The sequence below is a fragment of the Callionymus lyra genome, chromosome 15, assembly GCF_982586985.1.
Source record: "Callionymus lyra chromosome 15, fCalLyr1.hap1.1, whole genome shotgun sequence".
NCBI lineage: Eukaryota > Metazoa > Chordata > Actinopteri > Syngnathiformes > Callionymidae > Callionymus > Callionymus lyra.
In genome coordinates, this window is record NC_141832.1 from 1,414,242 (window position 1) to 1,429,263 (window position 15,022).

The window sequence follows — 15,022 nt, forward strand, 5'->3', positions numbered from 1 at the left end:
AGAAGGATGAAGGCCACGAGCCACTTATTTTTGAAGAAGCATCACTGCTGAGAAGAACCTCTTTGATCCGGGACCGAAAAGACAAACCTGTGCCTGGAACTTGTCCTGAATATTTCTATTTTTTAAGAAAAAAATCATCGTCCGTCCGTCATTAGATGGAGACCAACAACCGTCGTAGCTCCTTCCTGAACCGAGCCCAGAGAACTGGTCGAACAGTTCAAAAGGCCAACAAAAAGCAACCACGAAACAAACGTCTTGAGCCGAGCATCAGCCGTTTTTTTTATTTTCAGGTTAAATGATCGAGTTTAGAAACAAATTATCAAAACAGAGTTTATAAAAGTGAGCAGCGTTACAGGACGCAAACAAACAAACCGTTACATTTTTTTCTCTTCTAAAAGCTACTTGAAATGCAGAAGGGGGTGGAGCCAGAGCTCGACACGTTCTAGATCACATGACTGCTACGTGACATCACTGCACGCCGATAAAGTCGCTCGGATATGGACACAGTCACGAGAAGAACGTTAAATAAATATAAGAGGTAACTAGGGGGGGGGGGGCACAGGTGCATGATCTGAAGGTCACGCGTGGGGGGGGGGGGGGGTTGGGGGTGGGCAGGGGTGACATCAACACACCTACAAGCGTCGCCGTGACGACAGTCTTTTCTAGGATAAAGACGATCGCTCTCTTACAAAAACAGGAAGAGGAGAGGATACAGACGAAACCATTTACATGTGATGACATCATCGGACCAATCGCTGCATCACATGTACAAACCCCGGCAGTCGGTCCAGATGTCTGCTGAGTGGATGTCTTGAAGGGTGGCACAGCGACACTGGTGGGAACCCTCTCTCATAAAACAGTCCAACTGTGTAGTGTGCAAGCGTTTGTGTCGCAGAGGTCCAAGAAGTCTCGTCGGGGGGGCCTCAGGGGGGCCTCAGGGGGGCGAGAACTGTAAACGTCGAAGATGGTGAAGCTGCGGCCGAGTCCGTAAGTGTGACACCCACCGTGGTCGTGAAATAAAAGGTTACAAACATGGCCGAAAGGCCACGAGAGCACTGGTGTGAGAGAAGGTGACGAAGCCGTCGGCGAGTCCTACACGTGGACGTCACAGAGTCCCGGGTTTTCCCCGTCCAGATTTTGGAGAAGACGATGTGCAGATGTGCTTCACGAGTTCATGAAGCGCTCAAAGTCCACACCTGACTTGAGGAAGTAACTCCAGGACCGGGGGGGGGAAAACAGCCCTGGATGGGTCCAGCACTAGTTCAGCCTCGTAACAAAGACCTCTTAAATCAAAGTATTCACCTCATACATAAGGTCCTCCTGACATGCTAAGAAAGTTAGGTCCAGCCACGCCGTGCACCGGGGTCCCCGTAGAGCCGCCGCCCCAGTGCACTTTCATGTGGTGACGCAGGTTGGACCGCGAGGAGAAGCGCTTGTCGCACTGCGAGCAGGTGAACGGCTTCTCTTTGGTGTGGATGCGTCGGTGGCAGATCAACTGCGTGGAGACCCGGAAGGACTTTCCACATTCCGGACACTGGTAGCGTTTAGGCTCCGTATGTATGCGTCGGTGGTTCTTCAGGGACATCAGGTTAGGGAACTCCTTTTGACAAGAGCTGCAGAAATAGGTCCCAGTCTTGTGGCTGTTTTTGTGGTTGAGCAGGGAGCTGGCGTGGCGGTAGGACCGTCCGCACTGGTCACATACGTGGGTCTTCAGCACAGAGTCGCGTCGTCCTTTGACCAAATCGCCAGGGTGGAGTCCCTGCTCCTGCATCAGAGTGAAATCTAGACCGGACCCCCAGCCTAGCTCGTGGGAGCTCCCTGGACGGGCCTGCAGGGTTCTGGGTGGGCGGGGCTGCGGTGCCTCCCCGTGGCTGATCTCCATGTGAAGTCTGAAGCTGGCGTACGTGGGAAAGGAGCGCTGGCAGGAACGGCACGTCAACTCCCGCTGCTTCTGGTGAACTCGGCGATGGTTGTACAGCTGCGACGCGACGCGGAAGGCCTTCCCGCAGTCGTGGCACCTGTGGCGACGTGTCTCGGAGTGGATGCGACGGTGGTTCTTGAGGGCGAGCAGGTTGGAGTAGGTCTTGAGGCACACGGCGCAGTGGTAGATGCCGACGGTGTGGGTGTTCTTGTGGTTGAGGAGGGAGCTGGCGTGACGGTAGGAGCGACCGCACTGGTCACACCTGTGCAGGGGCGAGCAAGAGAGAGAGAGAACATTAACACCCGAGATTCAGTCAACATCAGAGTCCATTCAGAATCAGGACTTTCAATTGGTACAGGTATATGATCTTAAATCCGGCTTAAGTTGAAAACATTTTGAAAATGTCGGGGGCGTATCTGCTGCTGGCTGCACCGCACACACACGACTATTCGTCTTTGAGCAAATCTCAAGTTCATAGATGAAAAGAGGTGGCGGGTGTTACCCTGGTGTGCAGCACAACAAGCTGCAAATACTCCCAACCCCAGACCTGGACAAACATGGCAACAACAACATGACACATCCTGTATATGTGTGCGTGAGTATGTGCGTGAAATGTGGGCAGACGGGAAGTAAACAGGGAGGACTTATCTGATCTCGCCACTAATTCAATTTGTCCAAACTTCAGAAAAATCCGAATTCCGGCACGCGTACGGTCCCAAGGAAGCCGGATTGGAGATCATATACCTGGAATAGACATGAGACTAAAATTTATATCCTCCAGTTTGACAATTTGTCCAGATCAAGATTAAAAGCCAGAGGACTCACGTGTAGCGACACTCATCGCCCTCTGCTGGTGCAGCCGGGGTCTTCCTCCTCGCCTCCATGCCCACCTGATTCTCCCCGCAGCGGTGACGGGCCAAGCCGGACCTTCCCTGGAAGCTCTTTCCGCACGTGGGGCAGCCAAAGGGCGTGGCCCCCTCTTCGTGCACCTTCTGGTGATTTCGTAGGAAGCGGGCGAGGCGGAAGGCTTTTCCACACGTGTGGCATATGTGCTTCTTGCGTTGCGTGTGTATGCGCATGTGGTTGCGAAGTGCCATGTAGTTAGTGTACGGTTTATCGCAGAAGTTGCAGCGGAAGTTTCCAGTCTTGTGTGTGTGTTTGTGGTTCAACAGCGAGCTGGCATGTTTGTACGCGCAGCTGCAAAGGTCACAGGCGTAGGGTCGCTCGTCCGAGTCCAGGTCTACGGAACTCCTGTCCATGTTGATGGTGGTGGAGCTGCTGGTCGCCGAGGACGACGGCAGGTGCTGAGCCGGGCAGTCGTGGCTTGCCAGTTCCTCTGCTGTAGCGAAGCCTTCGCAGCAACCATCGCACTCAAAGTCCATTTGGGCTCCGGGACCTTGAGGGCCCTTGCAAAGCCCGGCGGTCGTGTGAGTGGCGAGCTGGCGCTGTGTGCGGAAGCCCTTGCCACACTCCTGACAGTTGTGCTTCTTTTGGGCAAAGTGCAGCCGCAGATGGTTCTTCATGGCCAGCCGGTTGGGGTAGGTAGAGTTGCACACATTGCAGTGGTACTCACCTATCTTGTGCAGGTTCTTGTGGTTGGCCAGGCTCCCAGCGTGACGGTAGGTCTTGCCACATTCTTCACAGGAAAAAGGTCGCCGGCCAGATTCTGACGGATCAAACTTCTGGGGTCTGGACGTACCGGCAGAGGAGTATGGTTTCTTGAACCCCTGTTGGTACTTGGCCCCCATCATCGGACCCTTTGAGGACTCCCCCCTCATTGCTTGCATTTGAGATGGTCCAGGCTGCTGGAACCGTGCGCCGTTCGTTCCAGTTCGAACGAGACCTTTTGCCCTGTGTTCTTCGTGCAGCCGCAGGTGGTTGATCAGTTGTTTCTGGATCTTAAAGGCTTTTCCACATTCTTCACACTTGTGCCTGCAGAGAGACCCAAGCAGGTAAGTCTATGTAACCGGCTCAACGGGCGGATGCAAACTGGGACAAAGGGAAGTTCTGAGAAAAATCAGTGAAAATGGCAGCTACTCATGAAAGAATGTTACCAGTAGCCTCTAGCTCTTTGAATCATGACTTGAATTATTGCTAGAAGAGATTATAGATAAACAATGCAAGGATATACAAAACACATTTTCCTGACGACACTGTAACACTCGTTTCTAGCCGTGTAAAGTTTGTAAAACTGGAGGTTCTAATCATTGGTACAGAAACTTGGAAGTCAAATACGATTCAGTCCAGCAAACCTAGAAGTCCAAATGCTCAAACAATCATTTGCATATGCAGCCTCCCATCAAGAATCAAAAACATTTTCTTCCGAAAAACAACATGGCACGCACACGTTGACGCACTTGAACTTAACAACTAATTAATTAGGTCTTCTGCATTCTTATTCGTTGGGACCAGAACAAAGATTCTTTCATACTTGTGGCACACTAGTGTGGGGCGTGGGAAAATATCAAATTTTACCTCATTAGTCAAAAAATATTATTCATCTGCAAATAAAAGAGAAGAGAGCTGAGATTGGCGGCTCTGTGCGTCAATCAAATGGTTATTGAACCGATAGGTCGATGTGCAGTCGTAAAAAAAAAAAAGATCTACATAGTACTATTTGTTTTACATTTTGGGTGGTGACGTGCCTCATGTTTATTTTCAATGGAAAAAGTGTACCTTGGCTCGAAAAACGTTGAAAAACACTGACTTAGTGTATATTTATATATACATAGTTTTAACATTCTCAGTGACGGAACAAAAAACCTAAGTATTTTTTATCTATTCCATATCTGTGAAACTGTTACGTCAAACAACAAATGCTATCTTAATTGTAAAAGTGTTAGAGGGGGTTGCAGCCTACCTTTTTAGGTCGAAGTGGGTCCTCTGGTGATTCTTCAGGGCCAGAAGGTTGTAATAACGCTTCTGACATACAAGGCAACGGAACACGCCGGTCTTGTGGGACTTCTTGTGGTTAAGGAGGGAGCAAGGGTGTCTGTATCCACGGCCACACTGATCACACTTGTGGGGCTTGTCACTCTGGTCCACCATTTGTCGACGCCCATCTCCACCAAGATCACGACTTCCTCCGCCGACACCCCCCATGACACCATCTCCTCCGGACATCCCTTTGGCTTCACTCAGGTTCTGTTTGACTGCCAACTCGGCTCTGTTCTTGCCAGGACACAAGTGAGTGATCAGGTGATGCCGGTCGGCAAAGAACATCCCACAGTCCACGCAGATGTGGCTGCGCCCGTCCACCTTTTCACCGCCGTTGGTAGAGGCGCCACCAATGCCCTGCTGGCCATCTTGTCTTTGTGGTCCATGGACCAACTGGTGATTTAGGAGGTCTTGTTTTCTGGAGAAGCTCTGTCCACATGTAGAGCAAATGATTCGCCACTCCTGTCCCTGGTTGGAAGGACCAGGTGCAGTGGGGTTGTTGGCATGACTGCGCAGATGGCTGCGGAGTGCACGAAGGCTGGCATAGTGGTTGCCGCAAACAGAGCATTGGTACACTTCTCCATCATCCTCATCTTTTTCATTGCTGCCCATCCTCTTGCCTGCATTTGGAGAAAACTGCCGCTGGCTGCTGCCCTCTTTCATACTACTAGAACTACTAGCAGGAATAGAGGAGGGGCCAGAGCCATGGTAGCTCATGTTCCCTATAAATCCGTTGGACATGCTTCCCTGCTGCTGTCCCCGACGAGGGCACAAATGGGATTTAATCCCAGACACATCAGAATACATCTCACCGCAGTCAGCGCACATGTGTCTGTCAGCCTGCCTGTGAGCGGAGTTGCTCTGGGATAGTGAGCTGCCGTCAAAGCGATCATGGAACTCGAGGGAGTCCAACCCACTGCTGTGGCCGCCATCTTGGTTAAAATGAGACTCGCCCATATTACCTTGCAGAGGGATAGGTGTTGTCGCACCATTACCTTCCGGTGCGTAGTTCTGCTGAGAGTCCAAAGTTAAAGGTTCTGGTGAAAGCCAATCGTTACTCTCGTTCATGGACGAGTTGCCGTGGCGTCCCTTATGACTACGGAGGTGGCTGTGCAGCGCAGCAAGATGCGGGTACTGTTTGCAGCAAATGGTGCATTGGAAGTGGCCCGTCTGGTGGCAGCGTTTGTGATTCACGAGGCTGCCGGCATGTCTATAACTTTTGCCACATTCTCCACACTTAAAGCGCCTCTCTCCGTCATCTGGAGAATTTGTTTGCTGTACACGCCCGCTGGAGGGTGATGACACAGAACCTTGGGATCCAGTGCTTAGTGTGTCCGAGTTAAGAATCGAATTTTCTTGACTATGAGCAGCAGGATGGGGGTCATGAGTCAGGTAGTGCACCTTTAAGCTCTCTAGGTCTGGGTGACCAGCCCCACAATAGGCACATGTGTAAATGGGGTTGTTGACGGCCGGTCCCATGATTGGATCATATGGACCTCTCTTGTCAGTGGGCAATGGTGGGAGAGGCAAAGGGTCACCCAGGGCTGGGGTGTAAGCAGGCGATCTAACGGTGCTTAGATTATGAGGCATGATGCCAGGGAAATTGCGGGGAAGTCCCAGAGAGGGCGATGCAGAGTTGTGAAGGAGGATGTGTTCTTGAAATTCTGCCTTACTTGGCAGTGCAATCTGGCAGAGGTGGCAGAAGCATGAGGTGGTGTCGTTTGTTGGTGCCGACTGTGTGTTGCTGCCACCAGTGCTCACCATGGAGGCCCCACTGGTCTTGAACTTTGAGTGAGTTCGCTCGTGGCCGTTGAGTGACGCCAGGTTGCTGAACTGTTTTGAACACACAGAACACTTAAAAGTCCCTTCTTGGTGGCACTTCTTGTGGTTTACCAGGCTACCGTGGTGCCGGTAGGTCCGGTCGCACAGGTCGCACTTAAAGGGTCTGTCCCAGGCGTCGTCTGATCCTTGGGAGATTTTCTTTCCGATGTCGACCGACTGATGATCCTGCAAGCTGCTGTTATTCAAATGAGAGCGTCCAAACCCCTCAGTGTGGTCCTGCGTTAGATTGAAGTCCCTCTCGTCGGTGGCTCCCTCTTCTGGTACTTCCTCAGTCTCCTCCTCTGGGTGGGCACTACTGGGGGACAGAGTATGGATACGTAGGTGGTTCTTCAGAGCGACTGCATTTGGAAGTGTGCGGGTACAAACTGGACACTGGAATGAACCCACCTCGTGAGATTTCTTGTGATTGGCAAGGCTGGCTGCGTGTTTGTAGAAGCGCCCACACTGTTCACACTCGAATCGTCCGCTGTCTTCCTGCTGGTAGTGTGCTTTCATGTGCTCGAGTAGACTTGGAGTGCTTGGACAGACCATATCACATTGTTTACAGGGGACTCCCTTTGCTCGGCTCATATCATGCATTGCCATAGTACTCTGGCTGAGACATGGGCTGGGAATCACGGTTCACGGCGAGAAAGGTGTGCGATGTCATGGGTGTGCCTTGGTTGTTTCCTACTGAAGAATCGGCCATCGATTTAAGGCCCACCATCCGAAGATGAGAGACGGGTCACACCAGCCGAGGAGGTCGTACTGCGGGAAGAAAGAGAAAAATGACTTGACCAATGTGCTTGACATGCTTGACAGTCACAAAGGTATCTCGAGTGATTGAAGGACTGTGACACCCCCCCCCCCAAATAAAGAAGAAATGGGCCAATTTAGAGAGAGATTACATTTTGTGGATTCATCTAGTTTTAGAAGCGTTTGTTTTTCCACTTGTATGGCCTCAATGTGCTGCTGCTCACGGACCAAAATCCGTTAAAAACTAGCAGAAGCAGGAAAACCTCACTATGTGGAACACAATTTACAATTGTAACAACCAAATATTTCAACTTTAATAGAGCCATGATTCACTTTTTTCAAGTTATCCTAAAGTGCTTTGAGACAATGTAGCACTGAGAGGACTCTTCAGGATCACTTGGGGTGCAGGGGTAGAAACCATTTGTGTTACACCCCCAGAGTCCTACAGATAAAACCTTTTTTTTTTTGCGTTGTGAAGTTATTTGGCAGATAAACCTGCCGTTCCAGTGCTTTTCTAGTTGATGTTTAAGGAATTACAAGTGCCAATTCCCATCAGAACATCAACTGGCTTCCATGTAGCCCTTGAGGCACGGGCGTCAAACCCAACCACGCCAGAAGACAAACGCAATCTTTTTGGTCGCTTCCAAGAGTCAACAAAGTCCCATTAAATGAATATCCTTCAACCTCGGTTTTAGTGTCATTCGTCTTGTCAAGTCTTGTCGTGGTTGATGATCTGCGGTCCTTATCTCAGCTTAATAACGGAGCCCTTCAAAGGTCAACATATCGAGGTGAATATTGATCTACTATGGTTTTGAACCAACTATGAAGACTCAATAAATGACGTGGTGGGCTGTATTTAAAACCCCACTGGCCTGGAGTTTGACACATGTGACCTTGAAAGTGACGGTGGAACGACCAACGAAGAAATGTCACAGACAATTAGTTGGAAACGTAAAGAACGAAATTAAATTTCTCTTTCGCCGATCTTACCAAGTACACACCCCTTAATTTTGGCGTCTTTTAACACCACAGATACGACATTATCTACTGTTTATGAGGGACAAGAAACGCTCAAAACAAACCACACTAACTATCTAGCGTCAGTTTAACTGGTAATAAACTCCTGATCAACGAAAACTATCGATTCAAATAAAATACAGTAGTAGAAATACTAGGATGAACGATTGTTTCTGTTAGGCTTCACAAGGTCTTTGAACATAAATGGTTTATCGTGGGTTCAATTCCTTTTTTCCCTCGTCTCGGACTAAGAAACACAACAAGAATATTCAGCTTGAGAACCCTGTGGTCTATAATTTATAGCAGCAGAAAAGTCACTATCAAATATTTAAACTTCAGAGGAAACCGATGCTGTCTGAAGAGCAACAGTGGAGTAGAAGCTCGCTTCAGTCAGAACCAGCAGGTTCTTCAACCTCAGAACCACAACCAGCCAAAGTTCCATGATAAACAATGATGAACGACAGGAAACCACAGACATCAACTGAAACAATCTGGTCTTTGCACCAACAACTCACTTTAAATCAATGAACTCAGTCTTCGCCCGAGACCATCCCAACAAATCCTTCAACGACCATCTGGGTTCTAACGGTTCCTGTCGTGATCTTAAACAGTGAAGCAGCTGATGAACGTTTTCAGTACAATTCACAAATGTATTTATTTTACTTATTTAAAATGTTTGTTTGATTCATTAATGAAACTATATTTAGATATGGATTTTAATCAATTACTCACTCAAACAGAAGGTACACCAAATTATAGTATTATTCATTCTTATTTTGGGAACATTTTCTTGGTTTTACATATACATTTATTAAAGATTGTGAAAATGTTTTTTTTTTTGCATCTATATTTACTATAATTTCTCTTTTAAATTTTGCGATAATCAACTTCAAACTTATAACTCTCCCTCTCTAGATGTATAAATATATATATTAAAAAAATGTTACAACCATTATACAGCCCATAGAAACATAGATAATACGACCAAACTGCCAAATTAATTGTCAATCCCTAAACTATATGCTGTTGTTTCTGTCAATAATATAATTAATAGTGATTGAAAATAGCCTTTTTTTACATGAATATGTGAAAATGTAGCTTAGTTTCAACTCTTAATCAATTAGTATTATTTGTATACTTTAAGAGATTCACAGAGTTCACATAAAATTCAAATTTCCCATATTTTCTACTCGACCAAGGGTTGGGATTATTTTCAGTCTCTTTTCGGAGAGACATGAAGACTTGAATCTCTTCAATACAAGAGGGACGTAACAAAAACTACTAAAAGAACAGAATTACTATGAAAACTCTTCCATTAGTCGACACGAGGACGAGTAGAAAATGAGTGAACCATCAATTTTAAGTTCAACTAATGTGTGTATGTGCATGTGTGTTGTTGTGATGTGTGACTCTATTGTATCATCAGTGTGTGTGTGTTGTTGTGATGTGTGACTCTATTGTATCATCAGTGTGTGTGTTGTTGTGATGTGTGACTCTATTGTATCATCAGTGTGTGTGTTGTTGTGATGTGTGACTCTATTGTATTATCAGTGTGTGTGTTGTTGTGATGTGTGACTCTATTGTATCATCAGTGTGTGTGTTGTTGTGATGTGTGACTCTATTGTATTATCAGTGTGTGTGTTGTTGTGATGTGTGACTCTATTGTATCATCAGTGTGTGTGTGTTGTTGTGATGTGTGACTCTATTGTATCATCAGTGTGTGTGTTGTTGTGATGTGTGACTCTATTGTATTATCAGTGTGTGTGTTGTTGTGATGTGTGACTCTATTGTACCATCAGTGTGTGTGTTGTTGTGATGTGTGACTCTATTGTATTATCAGTGTGTGTGTTGTTGTGATGTGTGACTCTATTGTATTATCAGTGTGTGTGTGTTGTGATGTGTGACTCTATTGTATCATCAGTGTGTGTGTTGTTGTGATGTGTGACTCTATTGTATTATCAGTGTGTGTGTTGTTGTGATGTGTGACTCTATTGTACCATCAGTGTGTGTGTTGTTGTGATGTGTGACTCTATTGTATTATCAGTGTGTGTGTTGTTGTGATGTGTGACTCTATTGTACCATCAGTGTGTGTGTTGTTGTGATGTGTGACTCTATTGTATCATCAGTGTGTGTGTTGTTGTGATGTGTGACTCTATTGTATCATCAGTGTGTGTGTTGTTGTGATGTGTGACTCTATTGTACCATCAGTGTGTGTGTTGTTGTGATGTGTGACTCTATTGTACCATCAGTGTGTGTGTTGTTGTGATGTGTGACTCTATTGTATCATCAGTGTGTGTGTTGTTGTGATGTGTGACTCTATTGTATCATCAGTGTGTGTGTTGTTGTGATGTGTGACTCTATTGTATCATCAGTGTGTGTGTTGTTGTGATGTGTGACTCTATTGTATCATCAGTGTGTGTGTGTTGTTGTGATGTGTGACTCTATTGTACCATCAGTGTGTGTGTGTTGTTGTGATGTGTGACTCTATTGTACCATCAGTGTGTGTGTGTTGTTGTGATGTGTGACTCTATTGTACCATCAGTGTGTGTGTGTTGTTGTGATGTGTGACTCTATTGTACCATCAGTGTGTGTGTGTTGTTGTGATGTGTGACTATTATATCATCAGTGTGTGTGTGTTGTTGTGATGTGTGACTCTATTGTATCATCAGTGTGTGTGTCGTTCTGATGTGTGACTCTATTGTACCATCAGTGTGTGTGTGTTGTTGTGATGTGTGACTCTATTGTACCATCAGTGTGTGTGTGTTGTTGTGATGGGTTACTATTATATCATCAGTGTGTGTGTGTTGTTGTGATGTGTGACTCTATTGTATCATCAGTGTGTGTGTGTTGTGATGTGTGACTCTATTGTATCATCAGTGTGTGTGTGTGTGTGTGTTGTTGTGATGTGTGACTCTATTGTACCATCAGTGTGTGTGTGTTGTTGTGATGTGTGGCTCTATTGTATCATCAGTGTGTGCGTGTGTTGTTGTGATGTGTGACTCTATTGTATCATCAGTGTGTGTGTTGTTGTTGTGATGTGTGACTCTATTGTATCATCAGTGTGTGTGTTGTTGTGATGTGTGACTCTATTGTATCATCAGTGTGTGTTGTTGTGATGTGTGACTCTATTGTATCATCAGTGTTTGTGTGTGTTGTTGTGGTGTGTGACTCTATTGTATCATCAGTGTGTGTGTTGTTGTGATGTGTGACTCTATTGTATCATCAGTGTGTGTGTGTGTGTTACTCTATTGTATCATCAGTGTGTGTGTGTGTTGTTGTGATGTGTGACTCTATTGTATCATCAGTGTGTGTGTGTTGTTGTGATGTGTGACTCTATTGTATCATCAGTGTGTGTGTGTTGTTGTGATGTGTGACTCTATTGTATAATCAGTGTGTGTGTTGTTATGTGTGACTCTATTGTATCATCGGTGTGTGTGTGTGTTGTTGTGATGTGTGACTCTATTGTATCATCAGTGTGTGTGTGTGTGTGTTGTTGTGATGTGTGACTCTATTGTATCATCTGTGTATGTGTTGTTGTGATGTGTGACTCTATTGTATCATCAGTGTGTGTTGTTGTGATGTGTGACTCTATTGTATCATCTGTGTATGTGTTGTTGTGATGTGTGACTCTATTGTATCATCAGTATGTGTGTGTTGTTGTGATGTGTGACTCTATTGTATCATCAGTGTGTGTTGTTGTGTTGTGTGACTCTATTGTATCATCAGTGTGTGTGTTGTTGTGATGTGCGACTCTATTGTATCATCAGTGTGTGTGTGTGTGTTACTCTATTGTATCATCAGTGTGTGTGTGTTGTTGTGATGTGTGACTCTATTGTATCATCAGTGTGTGTGTTGTTGTGATGTGTGACTATTGTATCATCAGTGTGTGTGTTGTTGTGATGTGTGACTCTATTGTATCATCTGTGTGTGTGTGTGTGTTGTTGTTGTGATGTGTGACTCTATTTTATCATCAGTGTGTGTGTGTGTTGTTGTGATGTGTGACTCTATTGTATCAGTGTGTGTGTGTTGTGTTACTCTATTGTATCATCAGTGTGTGTGTTGTTGTGATGTGTGACTCTATTGTATCATCAGTGTGTGTGTTGTTGTGATGTGTGCCTCTATTGTATCATCAGTGTGTGTGTTGTTCTGATGTGTGACTCTATTGTATCATCAGTGTGTGTGTGTGTGTTGTTGTGATGTGTGACTCTATTGTATCATCAGTGTGTGTGTTGTTGTGATGTGTGACTATTGTATCATCAGTGTGTGTGTTGTTGTTGTGATGTGTGACTATTGTATCATCAGTTTGTGTGTTGTTGTTGTGATGTGTGACTCTATTGTATCATCAGTGTGTGTGTTGTTGTGATGTGTGACTCTATTGTATCATCAGTGTGTGTGTTGTTGTGATGTGTGACTATTGTATCATCAGTGTGTGTGTTGTTGTGATGTGTGACTATTGTATCATCAGTGTGTGTGTTGTTGTGATGTGTGATTATTGTATCATCAGTGTGTGTGTTGTTGTTGTGATGTGTGGCTCTATTGTATCATCAGTGTGTGTGTTGTTGTGATGTCTGACTCTATTGTATCATCAGTGTGTGTGTGTTGTTGTGATGTGTGACTCTATTGTATCATCAGTGTGTGTGTTGTTGTGATGTGTGACTATTGTATCATCAGTGTGTGTTTGTTGTTGTGATGCGTGTTACTCTATTGTATCATCAGTGTGTGTGTGTTGTTGTGATGTGTGACTCTATTGTATCATCAGTGTGTGTGTTGTTGTGATGTGTGACTCTATTGTATCATCAGTGTGTGTGTTGTTGTGATGTGTGACTCTATTGTATCATCAGTGTGTGTGTGTTGTTGTGATGTGTGACTCTATTGTATCATCAGTGTGTGTGTTGTTGTGATGTGTGACTCTATTGTATCATCAGTGTGTGTGTGTTGTTGTGATGTGTGACTCTATTGTATCATCAGTGTGTGTGTTGTTGTGATGTGTGACTCTATTGTATCATCAGTGTGTGTGTTGTTGTGATGTGTGACTCTATTGTATCATCAGTGTGTGTGTTTGTACAAAAATCTCTTTCCATTGAAATATTGACATTAGAAAATGATCTTAAGCTCCGCCCACTGAAAACACTGTTTTTCTGGAGATTAAATCTTGTTGACCGTAACCACACCCACTCTGCCGTGATTGGTCAAGCATGGTGGTTTGTCACCGAAATTACCAATGGTCTCCACCTCCAAGGGACTGGTTGTATAAACAAAGCTGACTGGAAGAGGAGTGAAGCCATTATTACGTCATCATGGACTCTCGTAACCTCTCGTTCGTCCAGATTTCAGAGCAACTTTATAAAGTAATAAAGTGTAAAACATGGTCGTGATGAGAAGTTACTGCGTCTTAGAGAGAAAAATATTGACTACACGAGTTTAAAAACTACAATACTCGGAGTTTCATGGTGTCTCAGGTGAACTGGACGATGGCTCCTGACCTTGGCCCGTCTCCCCGGGACCCGCCGGGACACGAGTCTCTCCCCGTCACTCCTGCACACGGACCCGCGGACGACCCCTCCACCAGAGAACGTCCCGCAGAACCGGACCGGGTCTCCAGTGGACCGGGTCTCCAGTGGACCGGGTCTCCCTCTGACCATCACTTTCACTCGCCGTCGAAAAATGGCCATTTTTCCGCGAACTAGCTTCGCCTTTCACCCCTTAAACCCCGCTCCCTGCACACACCGGACCCGTGTCCCGGGAGGTACCGACTGGACCGGGACGCTCCGGTGCAGCCGCGCACCTGGTTCCGTCCACGTTGTATTGTCCTGAGGTTCGGTGAAAAAGCAGCAGCTAACGTTAGCATTAGCTCGCGGTTAGCACCACCCCCCGCGATCACACAAACGGGGGTAGCGAGAGAGGGAAAAAAGCCCGAAAACAGTCCACCGAGCGCCGGGTACGCGTCTACTCGACCTTCCGCGGTCATTTGGCTCGCAGCAGACCGGTGAGCGCGGGTGTGTCGGCGGGCAGCACCGGGCAGCGGGCAGCTAGCCACCCCGGGTTAGCCCGCAGCTACACAAAGATCGACGAACACACCGCGGACGCTCCGCGGCCCCGCGGACGGAGCAGGAAAAAAAGGCTTTTTCGAGCCGTTTTCCGCCGCAGACTCACCCTCCGATCGGCCTCTGCGCCCAGGGGGATGCGGCTGCACGGCCAGGCGGTGCAGACGAGCCTCTTTCACGGCTGGGACATGATGGTTCGGCCGATGATCAACAACCCACTTTGACTGCTGCGCCGCTCGACAACACGCTTCCTGCCGCTGCCGCTGCCGCAGCTGCGGCGCGGCGCGGCGCGCACAGCCTCACGCGTCACCGCGCGCAGAGACAGAGGTTTAGAAATGTTTTGATTGACGGATCAGTTTTGATTGACGGATCAGTTAGTCGTGATAAATGTCAACACAACACTGGTGTCAGCCCTGAATTCAACACAACTACACGAGAGAAACTATTTAGTCTTTATCATGATCTTCTATTTCTTTATCTTCTATTATTTTACAAACATGTTTTGTTTTTGTAGTTGAGAGACTTT

At 46.6% G+C, this 15,022-nt stretch overlaps 1 protein-coding gene across 2 annotated transcripts; it reads right to left on the reverse strand.

The window, feature by feature from the left end:
- Positions 1-262: 262 nt before the first annotated feature.
- On the reverse strand, positions 263-14,747 carry LOC148064363 (zinc finger protein 646). Of its 2 annotated transcripts, XM_087808839.1 has the most exons (5): positions 14,606-14,747; positions 4,782-7,447; positions 2,747-3,853; positions 2,569-2,665; positions 2,038-2,184 (listed from the first exon to the last, which is right to left on the reverse strand). In XM_087808839.1, exons 2-4 carry the CDS (start codon positions 7,283-7,285, stop codon positions 2,587-2,589), a joined length of 3,690 nt encoding a protein of 1,229 aa, XP_087664965.1. In that variant the 5' UTR covers positions 7,286-7,447; positions 14,606-14,747; the 3' UTR covers positions 2,038-2,184; positions 2,569-2,586. The 2 variants fall into 2 exon arrangements, with proteins under 2 accessions (XP_087664964.1, XP_087664965.1); XM_087808838.1 differs by lacking the exon at positions 2,569-2,665 and having other exon boundaries at positions 263-2,183.
- Positions 14,748-15,022: the final 275 nt, after the last annotated feature.

Excerpts from the sequence above, each read along its gene's own strand:
- LOC148064363 (XM_087808838.1), bottom strand. The coding sequence starts at position 7,285 with ATGGCAATGCATGATATGAGCCGAGCAAAGGGAGTCCCCTGTAAACAA. Across the intron at positions 3,854-4,781 it reads ACCCACTTCGACCTAAAAAG|GCACAAGTGTGAAGAATGTG; the intron begins GTAGGCTGCAAC and ends GTCTCTCTGCAG. Across the intron at positions 2,184-2,746 it reads GGCGATGAGTGTCGCTACAC|GTGTGACCAGTGCGGTCGCT; the intron begins GTGAGTCCTCTG and ends GCCCCTGCACAG.